The 18,335-nt window shown below is 48.6% G+C and overlaps 1 protein-coding gene across 1 annotated transcript; it reads right to left on the reverse strand.

The window, feature by feature from the left end:
- Nucleotides 1-1,420: 1,420 nt before the first annotated feature.
- Nucleotides 1,421-18,053, reverse strand: BEST2 (bestrophin 2). Its single transcript, XM_083185265.1, has 10 exons — nucleotides 17,945-18,053; nucleotides 11,711-11,900; nucleotides 11,437-11,531; nucleotides 10,526-10,759; nucleotides 9,730-9,884; nucleotides 4,504-4,581; nucleotides 3,797-3,949; nucleotides 3,421-3,501; nucleotides 2,497-2,651; nucleotides 1,421-2,312 (listed from the first exon to the last, which is right to left on the reverse strand). Exons 2-10 carry the CDS (start codon nucleotides 11,860-11,862, stop codon nucleotides 1,871-1,873), a joined length of 1,545 nt encoding a protein of 514 aa, XP_083041391.1. The 5' UTR covers nucleotides 11,863-11,900; nucleotides 17,945-18,053; the 3' UTR covers nucleotides 1,421-1,870.
- Between the last annotated feature and the right edge of the window lie 282 nt (nucleotides 18,054-18,335).

Genomic DNA, 18,335 nt, shown 5'->3' on the forward strand with positions numbered 1-18,335 from the left:
GTGAAGGGTGTCACGACCACCATCTCAGCTACCCTGGCTCCCTGTGCTGTTCCGGTCCTACAGACCTCTGATATGCTACCCTCTGTCTTGGTGCTCACCTCCGCTGCTGATACCCATGCTGGCTGTCTGCGTTCCGACACTCTGTCACCACCAGGTGACAGCTGTGGTGTGCAGTCTCCTGCTGTACAGGCTCTGGGTGGCGTGAGGCATGAGCCGCCATGATGGTGTCCGTGTCAGGTTAGGCCTCTCACTGGGAAGCGCCGGCTGCAGCGCCTCCACGTATATTCTCGCCGGCTGGTTTCTGACGCTGCATCTGGCGGCGGCCATCTTCTTGGTTGCTACAGCCTATGCTGCGCGGCTCCAAAGGGTGAGGTCACACACGCAGCCAATCACCGCTCAGCTCTACCCTTAAAGTCTGACTAGCCGGGCCAGACAGGCAGTCAGTACAATAATGTCTACCCGCTAACATCATTGGTCACTCCTGGCTATCCCTGTAGTATCCAATACAGCTCTCCTTCGCATCCTGGTGAAAGTCTTCTCTGATCTCCTTGCTGATTGTCCACCATATCATCACGGAACCCTCTGCCGCCTATTAGGATAGGACAAGGTTAACCCCCCAAAGGGTGTCATCTTCTTCCTTCATTCCTGACTGTTATTATCCGTGGTCGCATCCCTGGTCCTGCAGCTACAATCTCACTCAGCACAGATTCAACTGGACTTCACCTTCTTCTCTTTCATCCAATCCTTCATCCAATCCAACATCCAATCTTTCTTTCAATCATCCAATCATCTTCTAGCTCTACAACAGGCATGTCCAACGTTGGCCCTCCAGATGTTGTGAAACTACACATCCCAGCATGCTTTGCAATAGTTTTAGCATTCTCTAGTAGCAAAACTGTGGCAAAGCATGCTGGGATGTGTAGTTTCAAAACATCTGGGGGCCAACGTTGGACATGCCTGCTCTACAATAAGTATTGTTTATTATTGCCTTCTTTCAGTTTATCAATATGTACAGTTATTCTTTATGCCAACATTCATATATTGTACCGCAGTAACGTTATTAATTTTATCCAATTGCTTCACTCCAATCTGCCGTTCATGCAACAGCCCTACATTAAAGCACCCAGCCTCTGTTACACTCCAGCTGGTGCTTCACGAAACATGACAAAGGGAATGTGATTTTTTTTTTTATGTCACTGTTTGGCGTTGTGCATGCACGTTACTATCCATACACACGCACAGTCATCCAATATCGATAAGATTGCAAATCCGCACAATAGCAATCTGGTCTATTTAACCCTCAGAAACCCTGAATGCTCTACACTGCTCCCAATGCCGTTGTTGTGGTTTTTTTTTTACACAATATGTAAAAAATAAAAATTATAATATAATATAATGCAAAACACGGATTTACACAACAGTAGAAAAATAGCTTTAATAATAAAATGTAATGTTAAAAAATCCCTAGCCTGAAAGCAGACTAGCTTGTTATTTTATGTGCAAAATACATAATAATATATACAGGTAGAGCAGGCCTAGAAGCGGCTTTGGCACAGGGTGGCGGCGAGGCGGGGGGACATTGTGCAGACAGAAACAACTTGTGCCACAGACTAGTCACTCTAGAAGTCCAGGCAGAGGGTTTGTACCGCAATGGGCCGAGGTGTGTTCCTTTACCTCGCAACCATGTAAGGGGAGTCTATGTCCATTTTGGTCAGGCATGTCCAACCTTGGCCCACCAGCTGTTGTGAAAGTACACGACCCATCATGCCTTGCCACAGTTTTGCTATTACGGAATGCTAAAATTATGGCAAGGCATGCTGGGATGTGTAGTTTCACAACAGCTGGAGGGCCAAGGTTGGACATGCCTTATTTAGGTTATATTTGGAGGAGCCTCACTTGAGCCATTGGATTCATTTTCCTGCGAGACAGGGACAGTATCCACTATGGGAGTTGTGGGCTCATTTGGGGTATAAAAGGGACTGACCAGCTCTACATTGAATATTGTGTGGACCGGGACGTCTGGTGGTCTGGTCTCCGGATGCGGTAGAGTCTCTGTGCACGCTGGGTCCTCAGGACTCTCCTGGTCCAGGCTGCCAGAAGTCTCAGAGGCTGAGCTGGCAGATCGTCTCAGTAGCATCTCACCGCTCCCAGGGGCAGCAGATGGGGCGGAGAGAGCGGAGGATGAGGAGAGCGGAGAGGCCCCCACGCCTGGAAGCAGGCGGCTCAGCAGAGGAAACGGACGGTTGACCGATTCTTCGTTCATCTCCTCGATGTCCGAGAGGGGCTGGAACTGCATGTCTTCCTTAGCGAGCCTGCCACCAAAAAAAAAAGGAGACCAGGTAGGTTATGACGTAAAATAAGAACAGGTCTACAACATCTCTACGTTTAGATTGAGTAATAAGTAGATAGTGAAGCGGAAATGCCCATAGCAACTGATTCTGAATGGTTGCTATGGAAATGTGTCTTTTTAAAGCTTTAAATAGTGGTGGTACTCACGCCATGTCAAATGTGGATCCCTGGAAGGAGGTTTGATGTTTCTGGAATAACGTGGCGGCGGTGTAGGGAGGACGGGGATCCGAATCATTCCAGTATCGATCCTTCACTAAGAGAGGGACATCCCCATACATCTCATCAACAGCCATCATGGACACCTAGAGGAAGCGGGAAGCCGTAGTTACAGGTGCTCATGCGTGTGACTGCCATGTGTGGTAAGGGACACAATGGGCCATAATACAGTACAATATAATGCCAACACGAGAAACAAAAGAACGTGCAGAGTTGCTGCCAGAGACCTACGGTGGAGGAAATGGAAAGCGGTGATGACCAGACCTTGCCTTGAATAGCACTATAGCAGTTACCATAGGTATCCCCAGAGCTTCCTCCACAGTACCGGAGCATGGATACAGGTATCAGTTAGTGCTGGTATGTAGCCTCTCCTGCACTTACCCCATCAGTCATGGTCCTATTACAGTGGTTCTCAAACTCGGTCCTCAGGACCCCACACAATTCACGTTTTCCAGGTCACCCAACAGGTGCATTCATAACGGACTGACACATTTTGAATGATCCACAGGTGGAGCTAATTACATCACTTTATTCTGTGAGGAGACCTGCAAGACATGCACTGTGTGGGGTGGGGGGCCTGAGGACTGACTTTGAGAACCTATGTCCTATTAGAATACCAGCAGGATAGGGGCACATTGCGCATGGCTATTAATGACTACAGAGCGTGGAGACTTGTGTATGATGACATGAAAGGTTGGTGACAATTTAGGTCACCAAGAGCTACGTCATTATGAGGTGGGGTGCCTAGGATGGACAGAACTCCATTCACATGAATATTTTGGCACTAGATCCTGGGGAGAGTCCTCCTGTGACGGATGCAGGTTACACCGTGTTCCTGGGAAAAGTTCTTGTTACCTGGAAATTCCGGTCGATCAAGAAGTTTGTTTCAAAATCATCGTCATCGTCACCAAAGGGATTGATCAGCTGCTCAGCCACCTGGAGGGGGGAATATGGAGAACGGTCAATTGGATTTAGACATGGTGCACAACGGCCCCTTATGTAATTACCACCAGCTGCCGACACAGGTGTGATCCCGGTGACGTATCTTTATCGGCAATAAATTTAAAATGAAGATAAACAGTTTGGTCGTTCCAGAACATTTCCTTATTCGGCATGCGCAGAACTATTGCAAAGAACAGATTCATTATTACTCTAGAGCTTTAAACTGAACATTTAATTAATGGCAGCATAAAAAGTGTTGAAGGGTATCCAGGCACATTAACATCCCCACCTTGAGCCAGCCAGCATAGAAGAAGAACTGCAGCAGAGTGAATACAGGGACGTAGAGGTCCAGGTCATGTCCGGTGTACCCCTTGGATGTGTCCAGAAACTGCCGTCCAATCAGACAGGTGATAAAATAGCTGTACACCGCGATGGTCACCACCTAGTGGAGAGAGAAGAGTGACAATGTGACTGTCACCTGGTGTCAGAAAGGGAGTCTGCACCCTACAAACACACATGCCCACACACCCACTCCACAAGCAGGATCTCTGAGTTAGATGTATGAAGCAGTGAGAAGTAGGCCAGAGGAGAAGTTGGCCCATGGTGACCAATCAGCATAGAAGTACCATCTATAATTTGCATAATATAAGATTATACAGAGCCGCTGATTGGTTGCCATGGGCTACTTCTCCACACAACCACCACCTGAGACCATCTTAGACCTCCTAAGGAGGAATCTTCAAATAAATATAATTTTATAGTATCCTCCGAACCTTCCCAGAGACGCCGGAGTTCCCCGACACTGGACACAACTGTCTGAACAGTTAGTGGTTGGTAACAATGTATGAGTCCTTACATAGAAGTCGAGTGAAGGGAATTGTTTTTTTTTATCCCAGCAACCTGTGTATAAGATTTCTATACGCTGACTGATAACACGCCCCCTTAGAAGAGCCAATCAGCTGCCGACCTGCTGGGCACTAGTGACGCCCTCCTTACCTGAGTGTAGACCAATGGGATGCTGATCCAGTCATAGTGGAAGAGCATGCTGCAGTTCCCCCGAAACGCATTCAGTTCCTAGACACAGAGAGAGCAGCGGAGATAGGACATAACTGTCAATACGGTTCTCTTTAGGTCTGTAAATGGTCAGAAATACATCGCAAAGGAGAAAAATTAACGTTCATAAGCTGGGTACACAGACCGTACACTAAACGAATGACCACCGGTTGGGCTCCCACTCCAACCCACGTTTACAATATGCCACCCAGCAGTGGGCGACCAGGAGAGGAAGGCTGAGGGCGACAGGGAGAGGAAGGGGGTGACCATTTAAAGGTGTGTACACAGTAGACGATAAAATCAATTTGCACAATAACGAGGAACGCTAATGATATTTTCATGCAGACCGTCTAAGCCAGGCATGTCCAAACTATGGCCCTCCAGCTGTTGTGAAACTACAGACCCCAGCATACTTTGCCACAGTTTTAGTATTCCCTAATAGAAAAACTGTGGCAAGGCATGATGGGACTTGTAGTTTCACAACAGCTGGAGTGCCATACAGGGGCGGATTGGGAATTAAAACCAGCCTGGGAAATATCTTGAAGCAGCCCTTGGGGGGGTGGGGTGTTGCGTGCCCGAACAAGAGGGCCCCTTTATCTATTGAAAGACCTGTACACCTTATGCCACACAGTATGAGCCAATATTCACATTCTGACACATGGAGCGTCCTTTGAGAAAGCCTCGGCGAAACACGTGTGAGGAACGCCTCTGACACACCCCCGTGCCTCCGTCACAGACGCCAGTCACAACCTTCATCTCGAGTAGCGGCTCCCGTCATATGGCGCCGGGCGCCGCTCCTCAAAGCTAAGTTATACTCGTTTAACCAGTAACTTTGTATCTCTACCCTAAACTTTATCCTTGTTTTTCCACCTCCGCTACATCACGCTAAACTACCGCTCTGCTGTGATCAGACACAGCACGCGTACTACCCAGCAGTAGCTGGGCAGTCTGTCACCTCTCTGCATATACCACAGACAGTATTTTAAAAGGCTTTTTCCCACTAAGCCTCTGACGCTGCACCTCTGTCATATAACAGGCATTTTTGTTGTAGGAGGTTAAACACGTTAATGTAGTGGTACAGACGAGGCAATTACTTGCTAAAAAACTTTATAATCTTTTTTCTGTCATTCAGTTGATTAATCTGTTATCTATACTTTGCATGAGGTAATTGTTTGAGAAATATCTGTATCGATACAGACTAGGCAATTATCTGCCAAATCTCCGTATTTTCACTGATTAGAGGAAGTACAGACTAGGCAATTATCTGCCAGATTTTTTTCTTTAAAACTCTCACTATTTGTATGCTAATCTTATACAGTCAGCATTTAAAACTGACCAAACTGTTAAACTAGACCTGAGCTAAATCATTGTTTCCAATTTGATCAATCTCACATGTTGAAACTGTGATATTTGCACTTGATTTGTATCAATCGTGGATTGACACTCTGTTGATATTATCATATGTCTGATAGCCTATCTGGCCTTCTATAGCCAAAACCATCCAGCCTGTTCAAATACAGTGTTTGCAATCTACGGCTACCAAAACTTATTAAATCTATCAAGAAGGCTCACAGACCATGCAAACCTAGCAAAAAAATTCCTCAAGGTGTCACACTAGCCCCAGTCAGAACCACTCAGTACTGGCAACAATGGCGCCTAAGGTGCACTACTAATGAGGATACAAACATCATTTATTTAGATATCAACCCCCATTGTTGATAACCTACATCTGTGGCAACACTGAATAGTGGTTGCCTAAACCCCATTACCCTTCTTCTATTCCGGGGAAAGGATCAGCGTTCTCCTACTCTCTCATTCACCATTTGATACAACTAGTAGATGGTGGACAGCAGAAGTCAGGGTCCGCATTGTTGATACCAACCCACTACCTATGCCACAACCCTTCTCTTCAGTGCTCTCTCATCAGTCGCGTCAAAACTGAACCCCCTGCAATGCAGGTAAGCAACAGGGTGAACCATTGATGGCGCCTCAGAAAGCAGAAGCACTCTATTTCAATTGGGCTACAATGTTGGTGATCCCCTGATTTTGCCAACATTACTACCATACGTCACTGGATCGCCTGAACCCGTCCCGATCTCAGTAGCTAAGCGGTGACCGGCCGGACTAGTACCTTTGGGACGACTCACTGGGAATACTCGGTGTTGTAATTACACTGCGAAGAAGGGACCTCCTTCTAGTTTTAGCTCAAGCTGTCTATACTCTCCACTATTCCTTACTTCCTTATCTTTCTACTACTCCCATTCCTTTAAATATCCACAGTTGTGACCCATTAATACTCGTCTTTTACTGAGGACAACACATTGTATATTGGAATTTTTTATTGTCTAATTAAGTGTGTCATGCATCCATAAACCAATACCTGTATCAATTATTGCTTTTATGCAGATTAGATAACCTATGAAAGGTGCTGATCCTACGGGTATGGTTTACTAATATCTAAACATTGCGCTGATCTTGTGACTATTATCAAGGACCCACGTTTGGCAATTAGCCATATTATTCTAAGGCATTGAATTTTGTCTCTTTCTCTTTTTAGTAATAATTAGAATAAAAGTTAAGTTTTATTACACCAATTACTCAACTAACCACTAATTCATTATTATTACCATATATACTTTTTTCAAGTGTGCCCCAAAAACCTTATGCATGTTCCCTTGTAGTCACCCTCGTGACGCCCCCCCTTTTTTTCAGTCTAACCACTGAACATCTTTTGGGAGCACCACCAACCTAATACTGCCAAGATTGCCTGTAAGCAGTAAATATGTTGGTTATCTAACAAATATACTTATCATGTAACTCTATAGAAGTTTATGACCAGTGCCAATCCCTCCCGCTAATCAACATGGAGTGATCCAAAATTCACAAAATGCCACACAGAATGATATATAAAAAAATAACATTATGGTGTGAGGATACAGGGAGGGGGGACGCAGGGTGGCGGAGGATGTGAGGTGACAGAGGGCAGACACAGAGTGGCATAGGATTTGGGGTAGTGAAGGATTTGGGTATGGAGGGGGGGAAGCAGGGTGGGAGGGGGTATGCAAAGTTGAAAGCATATCCCCTATTTGTTTAACATTAGGGCAAGGAGAAGGTTTAAGCTTCTGATGGCTATACAGCTTTTATTAAGAAGAAAAAAAGGACCCCTTTATTATGGAGTGAGCTAAGTAGCATGTGGTACAGTGACTTGGAATGGTATGGAGAAGGTTGATGATGACTGCAGTTGTATATAATAGTACAAGACTGGAGGCAGCAAGGTTCAGAGATCACTACCTAGATCCGAGTCAGGAGCCGTAGGGGTTAATAGTTCTGTGCTCTGATTAGTAATGTGCCTCTGCAGCAGTCCAGCCCTTGTGATAAGGGGGCTTCCCTGCAGCAGCACAGTCCCACATGCAATTAGAGGGCCCCTCTTTCACAAGAAAACCCTCCTAACAGGAGCACTTAGCTAGCAGGGAAAATACAACCCCACAGAATAAGGGTTCAGCCAGCGGGGAAAGCCCACTGCTGTATTGTGCGAGTTCAGCCAGCGGGGAGAGCGCAGACACCGCAGGATTATTTAGCCGCCAGGGAGAAGGAGCCGGCGTGACAGCAGGGCGCAGTCTGAAGCAGAGGACTGCGCCGCTGTAGCAGCACTTCCCACCGATCACAGGTCAGTCAGGTATGAGCCGCCGCGATTACACAAGCGGGCGCAGGCACTCACCTTAAGTGGGGATCCCAGAGTAGAGGGAGATTTATTCCTGCCAGGTATCGGTGCTCAGGGCCACCCAGCACTCAGAGGCTCTGCTATCTAGCCTCCGGCGGGACACTTCCAGCGGCCGCGGTGGGTCAGGAAATTTAGCTCCGGGCTAAAGGTGGTGGAGTGAGGTCACGAACCCCCGGCTCCGCAGTCTCAGCCCACACTAATAAGGGTGCGGGGATGAAGAAGGGGCAAAGAGCATCAGACATCAGTCTATCAAATACCGCAGGAGGAGCTGTGTGCAGCCGCGCATGCGCACAAGCCCTCCCGCGGCCATTTTAAGTTTGGGTAACCCAGGGCTGGCCACAGCCATGTTTAATGAGTGCATAGTGCTGCGGCCGCTAACCATGTATATGGGGGTCCGCGGCCCCAATTTACCTTAAATGAGCCGGCCCACCGGGAAAATGCCCGGTTTCCCGGCAGGCCAATCCGCCCCTGGGGCCATAGTTTGGACCTGCCTGGTCTAAGGTGTATGTCCTAGAATGCAGGGAGAGACAGAGGTTGACATACAGAGAAAGACCATGACAACGAAAGGCAAGGGGAGGCAGTGGGTGAAGGGGGCAGTGGGTGTCAAGCACAATGTCCTGCATGGTGCGGAGTACAGGGGGCATGTAAGGTGCAGGTCCATCAGACAGTGGGGTCCACCCTGCACTCTGCACTGGGCAATTCTGCCTCTGGTTTACAAGTAATCTAATGTGGACCCAACTATAGACTCCAAGGGTGCAGCACCCCCTTGTGGACAAATAGTAATTATCAAGTCACAGAGCTGAATATTTCTTTAATCGCTTGCTCTAGTAAAGTATATTCTGGAAAACTTAAATGTTGGTTGTAACACAGTTGGATGACACAGTTTTGTAACCTGTTTTATAATATTAGATCAGACTGCATGCACTATGGTTGATAAACCACAAGATGGCGCTATAGTACTGAATACCGGACACATGTTACTGCATAGTCACCAAGTATTAGTACATTCTCATTAGAGCAATGTGGAGCTTGTTGAACCTAAAGGGAAAATGCTCTAATCCAGGGGTTCTCAACCCTAATCCTCAGGTACCACCAACAGGTCATGTTCTCAGGATGTCTTAGCGCAATCCACTCTACCTAAAGCGCAATTACCAAGTCCCACTCCCTCAGTGATAACAAGTTCTGGCCAATGCGGTTGAGAGGGAGGACCAATCAGAAGCTTCACTCAGAGACAGTGGCATCTGGTTGGCCAACCCGCTCACACAAGTCATCTGCAGGCAGATCAGGAGTGAGTAATGCATTGGGGTTTCCGGATTTGGCTATAATGAAGCACAGCAGTAAGGTATAGCAGCCCTGGGTGTACCCAATGGTTGGACCTTTCAGCTACAAACTACAGAAATAAAAGGGAGAATGTATCATTATTTTACCACTAGATGGCAGTCTCTCACCTGTATGAGCATTTGATATGCGTGGTCATCGTGTACTCTCCCTTCTTTCCGGGCCTGAGCTGCCAGACTGCAGAACCAGACACATGGAACCCAGAACTTATTATAGGAGGACTGGAGATTCTCAAACTTCTTCCTCTCATGGCGAGTCATAAACCCTGCGGAACAGATACATGACATATATATGTAACTTAAACCCCATACACCACCCTGTCCACGTGTTCTAAGTCACTGCCATCTGTCACCCTGTGGTGGGAGGGACAGACCCCACGTCACATAGCTCCCTCCTGTCTGTGTCACCCTGTGGTGGGAGGGACAGAACCCATGTCACATAGCTCCTCCTATCCGTGTCACCCTGTGGTGGGATGGACAGACCCCATATCACATAGCTCCCTCCTGTCTGTCACCCTGTGGTGGGAGGGACAGACCCCATGTCACATAGCTCCCTCCTGTCTGTCACCCTGTGGTGGGAGGGACAGACCCCACGTCACATAGCTCCCTCCTGTCTGTCACCCTGTTGTGGGAGGGACAGACCCCACGTCACATAGCTCCCTCCTGTCTGTCACCCTGTGGTGGGAGGGACAGACCTTGTCACATAGCTCCTCCTATATGTGTCACCCTGTGGTGGGAGGGACAGACCCCACGTCACATAGCTCCTCCTATATGTGTCACCCTGTGGTGGGAGGGGCTGACCCCATGTCACACTTGCCATATGAGCATATACACAATTACACTATGGTTACTTTCTGTAGAAGTCCACCTTATGGTTCCACGATAAAGCAGAAGATGGGTCACTCACCAGCCTCCACCACATGATCTATAGTTGGAAACCTCTTGAAGGCCGCGGTGCTGACAGACCTGAGGATGAGCAGCCCTGAGAGGCTGCAATAACGCATGAGTGTGCGCCGGTACATCCTCCCCCGCTCATCCGATCCATGCACGGTGGCAGAGATGGCGCACATGACCCTGTCAGGAAAGGGCATGCAGAGGTACTGGTTCCACCACCGGTTCACCACCAGGGTGACGTAGAAACCTGCGAGGTAGGAGAAAGCAGTGGGTCAGAGGGTAGATGCAGGACCAGTCAGGGGGTGGGGGGTGTCAAATGGGATACAATGGGACAGACATAGACCATCCCACCAGAAGACAGCCTACAGATTCACCAACCACCAGTGGCACCATGTGCCCGAGGGGAATTCTAGTGAATGGAGGAGAGACTGAACGTTGGTTCGGGCATTTTATTTTGGTGTAGAGCACAGTGGGGACAGAAGAGAAGGCGTGAGTAGGGTCAGGGAGGTCTGCAATAAGTCAGGTCAGAGGGAGCGGCGGTGGGTGAGTCAGGAAGGGAAGCAGTGACAGGGATTAGGAGGGGCAAGTATGTGTGTTTGGGTAATATTATAAAAGTCAGCAGTAGGTGGGTGTCAGGGAATTTCGGCAGGGGGTCAGAGATAATGGCGGTGGGTGAAATCAGGGAGGGCAACAGTGGGTCGATGGGGTCAGGTTTAATGGCAGTGGGTTGATGGGGTCAGGAATAATGGCAGTGAAAGAAGTTCAGGAGGGCAGTGGTGGGGTGGGTCATGACAGGCATCAGTGAGTGGGATCAGGGAGAGTAACAGTGTTTGCGTGTGTGTTGGGAGATCAGGAAAGGTGGCAGTAGGTGGGGTGGTGGGTCACAGAGGGCGGCATTGGGAAGAAGTGGGCACGGTTTCTCACCAAGCACAAAGGACACAGGAATGAGGTTGGCATAGTTGTTGCAGTACAGCGACACTTTCTCAAAACAGCTTCTCTGATCCTCTGAGAGAAGGAACCTAAGTAATGAAAACAACGGAGTTAAAACACTGTAGGCCATCGGCCAGGAAGTCAAAAAGCAGCCAATAACAGCGCACATTGCTGCAATGGGCCACAGGTATAGTGTAGCACTGCCTGCTTCTATCAGCACTGAGCGTGTCATCCGGGTACCAACTGCACTATGCAGCCCACAACCTACCTGTAAGTAATACTGAGGGCCAGGTACATGACAAAGAACGCCAGGATCTCCTTGTACAACAGCTTGTAGATGCTCCCTCTCCATAGCAACAGCAGCTTATAAAACCCTCCAAAGCGGGCATTTGCCACATGAGCTGTGTATGTGACAGTCATAATGGGTGACGAAGTGCCGCAACAGGGGATACCGAAGCCTGCAAAATAGAGGAGTGGTTACAGGGGTAATAAGATGCTCAGGGGATGGGTTACTTTAACAAGATGTTACAGGGGTAATAAGACGCTCAGGAGCTGGGTTACTGTAATACGATGTTACAGGGGTAATGAGACGCTCAGGAGCTGGGTTACTGTAATAAGATGTTACAGGGGTAATAAGACGCTCAGGAGCTGGTTACTGTAATAAGATGTTACAGGGGTAATAAGACGCTCAGGAGCTGGGTTACTGTAATAAGATGTTACAGGGGTAATAAGACGCTCAGGAGCTGGGTTACTGTAATAAGATGTTACAGGGGGTAATAAGACGCTCAGGAGCTGGGTTACTGTAATAAGATGTTACAGGGGTAATAAGACGCTCAGGAGCTTGGTTACTGTAATAACATGTTACAGGGGTAATAAGACACTCAGGAGCTGGGTTACTGTAATAAGATGTTACAGGGGTAATAAGACGCTCAGGAGCCGGGTTACTGTAATAAGGTGTTACAGGGGTAATAAGACGCTCAGGAGCCGGGTTACTGTAATAAGATGTTACAGGGGTAATAAGACGCTCAGGAGCTGGGTTACTGTAATAAGATGTTACAGGGGTAATAAGACGCTCAGGATCCGGGTTACTGTAATAAGATGTTACAGGGGTAATAAGACGCTCAGGAGCCGGGTTACTGTAATAAGATGTTACAGGGGTAATAAGACGCTCAGGAGCTGGTTACTGTAATAAGACGTTACAGGGGTAATAAGACGCTCAGGAGCTGGGTTACTGTAATACGATGTTACAGGGGTAATAAGATGCTCAGGAGCCGGGTTACTGTAATAAGGTGTTACAGGGGTGGGTTACTGTAATAAGATGTTACAGGGGTAATAAGACGCTCAGGAGCTGGGTTACTGTAATAAGGTGTTACAGGGGTAATAAGACGCTCAGGAGCCGGGTTACTGTAATAAGATGTTACAGGGGTAATAAGACGCTCAGGAGCTGGGTTACTGTAATAAGATGTTACAGGGGTAATAAGACGCTCAGGAGCTGGGTTACTGTAATATGATGTTACAGGGTAATAAGACACTCAGGAGCTGGGTTACTGTAATATGATGTTACAGGGTAATAAGACACTCAGGAGCTGGGTTACTGTAATAAGATGTTACAGGGGTAATAAGACGCTCAGGAGCTGGGTTACTGTAATATGATGTTACAGGGGTAATAAGACGCTCAGGATCCGGGTTACTGTAATAAGATGTTACAGGGGTAATAAGACGCTCAGGAGCCGGGTTACTGTAATAAGATGTTACAGGGGTAATAAGACGCTCAGGAGCTGGTTACTGTAATAAGACGTTACAGGGGTAATAAGACGCTCAGGAGCTGGGTTACTGTAATACGATGTTACAGGGGTAATAAGACGCTCAGGAGCCGGGTTACTGTAATAAGATGTTACAGGGGTAATAAGACGCTCAGGAGCCGGGTTACTGGAATAAGAGGTTACAGGGGTAATAAGACGCTCAGGAGCCGGGTTACTGGAATAAGAGGTTACAGGGGTAATAAGATTCTCAGGACCTGGGTTGACAAACATTGTACAAATACCTGTGTAAAAGGAAGTCAATACAGATGATATAATAATACATAATAAATAACATTGTGAGTGTGCGATAATGAGTCCTGGTCGCTGTACCCCACAGAGCGCAGTGCAATTAGCGAGTGAGGCGAGAATTATTGGGGCATGAAGGTCTCCACTAAGAACGGATAAATAATGAAGCTTTTCTTTGATGTAAATGATCCAGTTCCCGCAGTAAGCGTGTACAGAGGCAGAGACTGCTTATCTCACGTGTACACACCATGTACTCCGCACACATGCCTGGGAACAATGGGAAGTGCAGGAAATCCTATAAGCAGCGCAGTGTATGTACATAGGGTACAGTCCCACAGGAGCAGACAGGGGAAGTTCACCAATAAGATAACAGCATTTTATAGACCCAGCCATAGATAACAGGATGAGAGGGGCTCCCAGCCTGGGCCTTCCCTGCACTTACTGAGCAGGTGAAAGAACTTTGTTTGATTACGGAACATTACACATTAATCCTTGAAAGTGTTTTTTTACTAACATCTAATTACTTCTCAAATTTACTGACTGACATTTTAGCGGCCATCGGCCATGGACAACCTTCAGACAACAGGTAATGCATACATTTCCCGCCCCCCAAGTACCACGGCCATGGGTAGAATAGACTGGGTGCTCTTTAGGGCAAGAAACCGCTTCCGACAGAAGTTCTATGGTAGCGGGCCCTTACTGTAGGACACCAGTAGCCATCACGTTACCTCAAAGACCACTGGTTATTGACCATGGCATCGAGAAGATGGCACGGTGGCTGGCAGACACATTCTTACCGCAAGACAAGACTTTTCTGGCCCAGAGGCATGTTCTGTCAAAGAACCCACATGATACACAAACCTGGTGGAACAGTCAACAGACTGGAAAGTGGACCAGAGAGTTTAACCACTAGAGCCTCATAATGATACCGGATTATAAAACCTTAGCTCTTTAGTGGCTAGCGATAATGCATGTGGTAGCCAGGCTTTGAAGACCGACCATCTGCGCTCTTTGTATAATTTCCTGGGGATATCCCATGCAAGAAAACTCAGGCCAAAAAGTTACGCATCTACTAAACACAGAAAAAAATAATCCAAGTGGTTCTTGTAGATTAGTGTTCATTCTAGCACCCGCCATCTTTGAAAACCCATGCAGTACCTCTTCCCTGCCTGAGGTTTCGCTGTCTGCTGTAGTGCTTCTAGCACAGTGTGGTCTGTATGTCAGCACTGATATGCAAATCAGACCTGTGCTAGAAACCCCACAGCAGACAGTGACACCCCAGGCAGGAAACAGGAAATGCATGGGTTTTTAAAGATGGCGGGGGCTATTGAAACACAAACTAGTCCTACGGATCTAGTGTTCTTCATAAGGAATTAGCAGGGAGAGGGAGAGAAACAGAATGTGTACATTTGGGGCAGAGACCTGGGAAAAGCAGAGCAAGCTGAGAAATTAGAGCAGAGACGGGGGCAAAACTGAGCAGACGGGGAAAGGGGAGCAGAGACGGAGGCAAAACTGAGCAGATGGGGAAAGGGGAGCAGAGATGGGGGCAAAACTGAGCAGATGGGGAAAGGGGAGCAGAGACGGGGGCAAAACTGAGCAGATGGGGAAAGGGGAGCAGAGACGGGGGCAAAACTGAGCAGATGGGGAAAGGGGAGCAGAGACGGGGGCAAAACTGAGCAGATGGGGAAAGGGGAGCAGAGACGGGGGCAAAACTGAGCAGATGGGGAAAGGGGAGCAGAGACACGGTCAAAAAAAAAGCAGACGGGGTATGGGGAGCAGAGACTGGGGCAAAACTGAGGAGACAGGGAAAGGGGAGCAGCGACAGGGGGACAAAATTGCAAAACTGAGCAGACGGGGAAAGGGGAGCAGAGACGGGGCAAAACTGAGCGGACGGGGAAAGGGGAGCAGAGATGGGGCAAAACTGAGCAGATGGGGAAAGGGGAGCAGAGACACGGTCAAAAAAAAACGCAGACGGGGTATGGGGAGCAGAGACTGGGGCAAAAGAAGCAGATGGGGAAAGGGGAGCAGAGACTGGGCCAAAACTGAGCAGACGGGGAAAGGGGAGCAGAGACAGAGACGGGCAAAACTGAGCAGACGGGGAAAGGGGAGCAGAGACTGGAGCCAAACTGAGCAGACGGGGAAAGGGGAGCAGAGACGGGGCAAAACCATACCTCCCAACTTCTGTGTTGGGGAAATAGGGACACAGCGTCCGAAAAGGGGGCAGGGTGTATGCAAATGAGGGTGCGGCTTATGCTAATTAGCCACTACCTCATTTTCATAAGAGAATAGACGCTGTGCGCATGCGCACAGCGTCTATTCTATTAGATTGGGGGGTCTCCCAACTGCCACCCCCCGCAGCGGGACAATGCCTGCCGCGGGTGGGACAGCGGGACAGGACCCAAAAATCGGGACAGTTGGGAGGTATGGCAAAACTGAGCAGAGACGGGGGGGGGGGCAAAAAAAGCAGACGGGGAAAGGGGAGCAGAGATGGGGGCAAAACTGAGCAGATGGGGAAAGGGGAGCAGAGATACGGTCAAAAAAAAAAGCAGAAGGGGAAAGGGGAGCAGAGCCGGGGGAAAAACTGAGCAGACGGGGAAAGGGGTGCAGAGCCGGGGGCAAAACTGAGCAGACGGGGAAAGGGGTGCAGAGACGGGGGCAAAACTGAGGAGACAGGGAAAGGGGATCAGCGACAGGGGGACAAAATTGCAAAACTGAGCAGACGGGGAAAGGGGAGCAGAGACGGGGGGGGGGGGGGGCAAAAAAAGCAGACGGGGAAAGGAGAGCAGAGATGGGGGCAAAGAAAATAGACAGGGAAAGGGGAGCAGAGACGGGGCAAAACTGAGCAGATGGGGAAAGGGGAGCAAAGCCGGAGGCAAAAAAAAAGGCAGACGGGAGCAGAGATGACGAAAAACAAATGGGTATAAAGGGGAGCAGAAAATTGGCAAAAAAAAAATGAAAAACAGGTACTTGTTTCCGAGCATGGCACCCCCAATTTTCATCGCAGTGCATCTTATGCAATCGCATTGCATGCAATATATCGGCATGCGATGCGATTTATAATTGTACAAGCACCCTGATGGGTGCTTACAATGTTAAATGCACCACCATTGTCAATGGCACCCCCACTATTAACACCAACCCGAAGCGTGGCGAGCGCCGGCGGTATGTGTCCTCCAACCTTTTCATACCCCCACTATACACTATGTCGGCGTGGAGTTGATTTTAGATAGTGTGGCGAGCGCAGTAAAATTACTTTACATGTATTCCACATCCGCTCGCCTCACTATCTAAAATCAACTCCACGCCGAGGTGGATAGTGGGGGTATGAAAAGGTTGGAGGACGCATACTGCTGCGCTTGCCACGCTTCGGGCTGGCGTTGATAGTGGGATGACGTTGACAATGGCATTTAACATTGTAAGCACCCATCAGGGTGCTTGTACAATTAAAAATCGCATGCCATTTGCTGGCAAGCGATGCTATGCGATATTTCATTGTACACGCACTCCTGCTAATTTAATGTGAATATCGCATTGCATCCCACTAATTACGGTATGCGATGGGCGCCGTGCTAAGAAACAAGTACCGAAAAACACATGGGCAAGTAGAGTAGAGAAGAGAAGACAGCAGCTATGTTGTAAAAAGAACAGACGGGGGAGCAGCATTGAGATGGATAAAAGGGCAGCAGCAACAATGGGATAAGGCAGCAGCAATGGGCGCTACTACACAAAGCAAAACCTACAGAGTAGCAGGGGTATTGAAAGCCCATAAGAAAGGGACTAAGTAAAAACCGGACCCGGATAAGACACCGGAACGCCGGACCAGACATCAAACTCTGCATTCCGGAGCTTATAGTGTCTGGTCCGAGGGGTGTCCCATGCGGGGGTTGTCCGGGGGGATGCCTGTGATTGCTCACACCAGGGACATGGGGAAGGGGAGATTACAGCCTCCCCGTGTGGTCTGGACCGTTCCAGTTTTTATTACACCCCCGGACCATGCGGTGAGGCTGTATTCTCCCCCGTCTCCTCTCCTAGGTGACAGGTGCGAGAGCAGCCTCATCAGATGGAGCACCCCCGGACAGGACACCCCCGGACCGGATACTACAAGCTCCGGAATGCAGAGTTTGATGTCCAGTCCGGCATTCCGGTGTCTTATCCGATTCCGGATTTTACCCATACCCCATAAGAAATGGGATAAATGATTGCAGCATCACAAAGGTGGCAGACACCGGGGTACAGTGCCATGTACCAGGGAATAAGAAGGACAGATGGCATGTGCACTACACTGGGATGTGAAGTTATAAATAGAAGGCAGCGACTTGTGGAATGATAAGTACTATAGTAATACACAATAACACAAACCCCGTATTATTACCGAGCCCACTAACTCATCCACAGCTGATAGCAGGGCCCCTCCGGCTCCACCACATAGTACAATTCCCCCAATCCGCACTCACCTGTCTCTCACCGTCCCCGGTCTCGCATCTCCGGAGGATGCCTGCCCGCACTACTGCAGCCCCTGCCCCGGCTCTCCTCTCCCCATAGACAGCCGCAGCAGCAGCCCCCTCCCCCCAGAGCCTGCCCCTCTCACCCCGCGTCTGATTGTCCAGGTGATGGGGGAGTATCTACACCGAAACCCCCGCAGAGTGTATATAGAGCTACCGAGTATGACTCACAGCCAGTTCCAATACACAAGTGCCCCCTCTCACCAGGCTGCACTCCACATGGGGACACTGGCATAATACCCCCTCCCCCAAAAATAGTTTCTTTTTTATATATATTTATATAGATTGCCAGCTCTTTGGACAAGGCTTCCTGACTTTTGCTTGCAGACAGTGCACATGTCAG

Source organism: Crinia signifera, chromosome 4 (genome assembly GCF_055691185.1).
Source record: "Crinia signifera chromosome 4, ASM5569118v1, whole genome shotgun sequence".
Classification (NCBI taxonomy): Eukaryota; Metazoa; Chordata; class Amphibia; order Anura; family Myobatrachidae; genus Crinia; species Crinia signifera.

Bases quoted from the DNA above. Each gene is read 5' to 3' on its own strand.
- BEST2 (XM_083185265.1), bottom strand. From the start codon at position 11,862: ATGACTGTCACATACACAGCTCATGTGGCAAATGCCCGCTTTGGAGGG. The intron at 10,760-11,436 runs GTGAGAAACCGT...CCTACCTCGCAG, and splicing joins TCCTGTGTCCTTTGTGCTTG to GTTTCTACGTCACCCTGGTG. The intron at 3,950-4,503 runs GTAAGGAGGGCG...TCTCTCCACTAG, and splicing joins TCCCATTGGTCTACACTCAG to GTGGTGACCATCGCGGTGTA.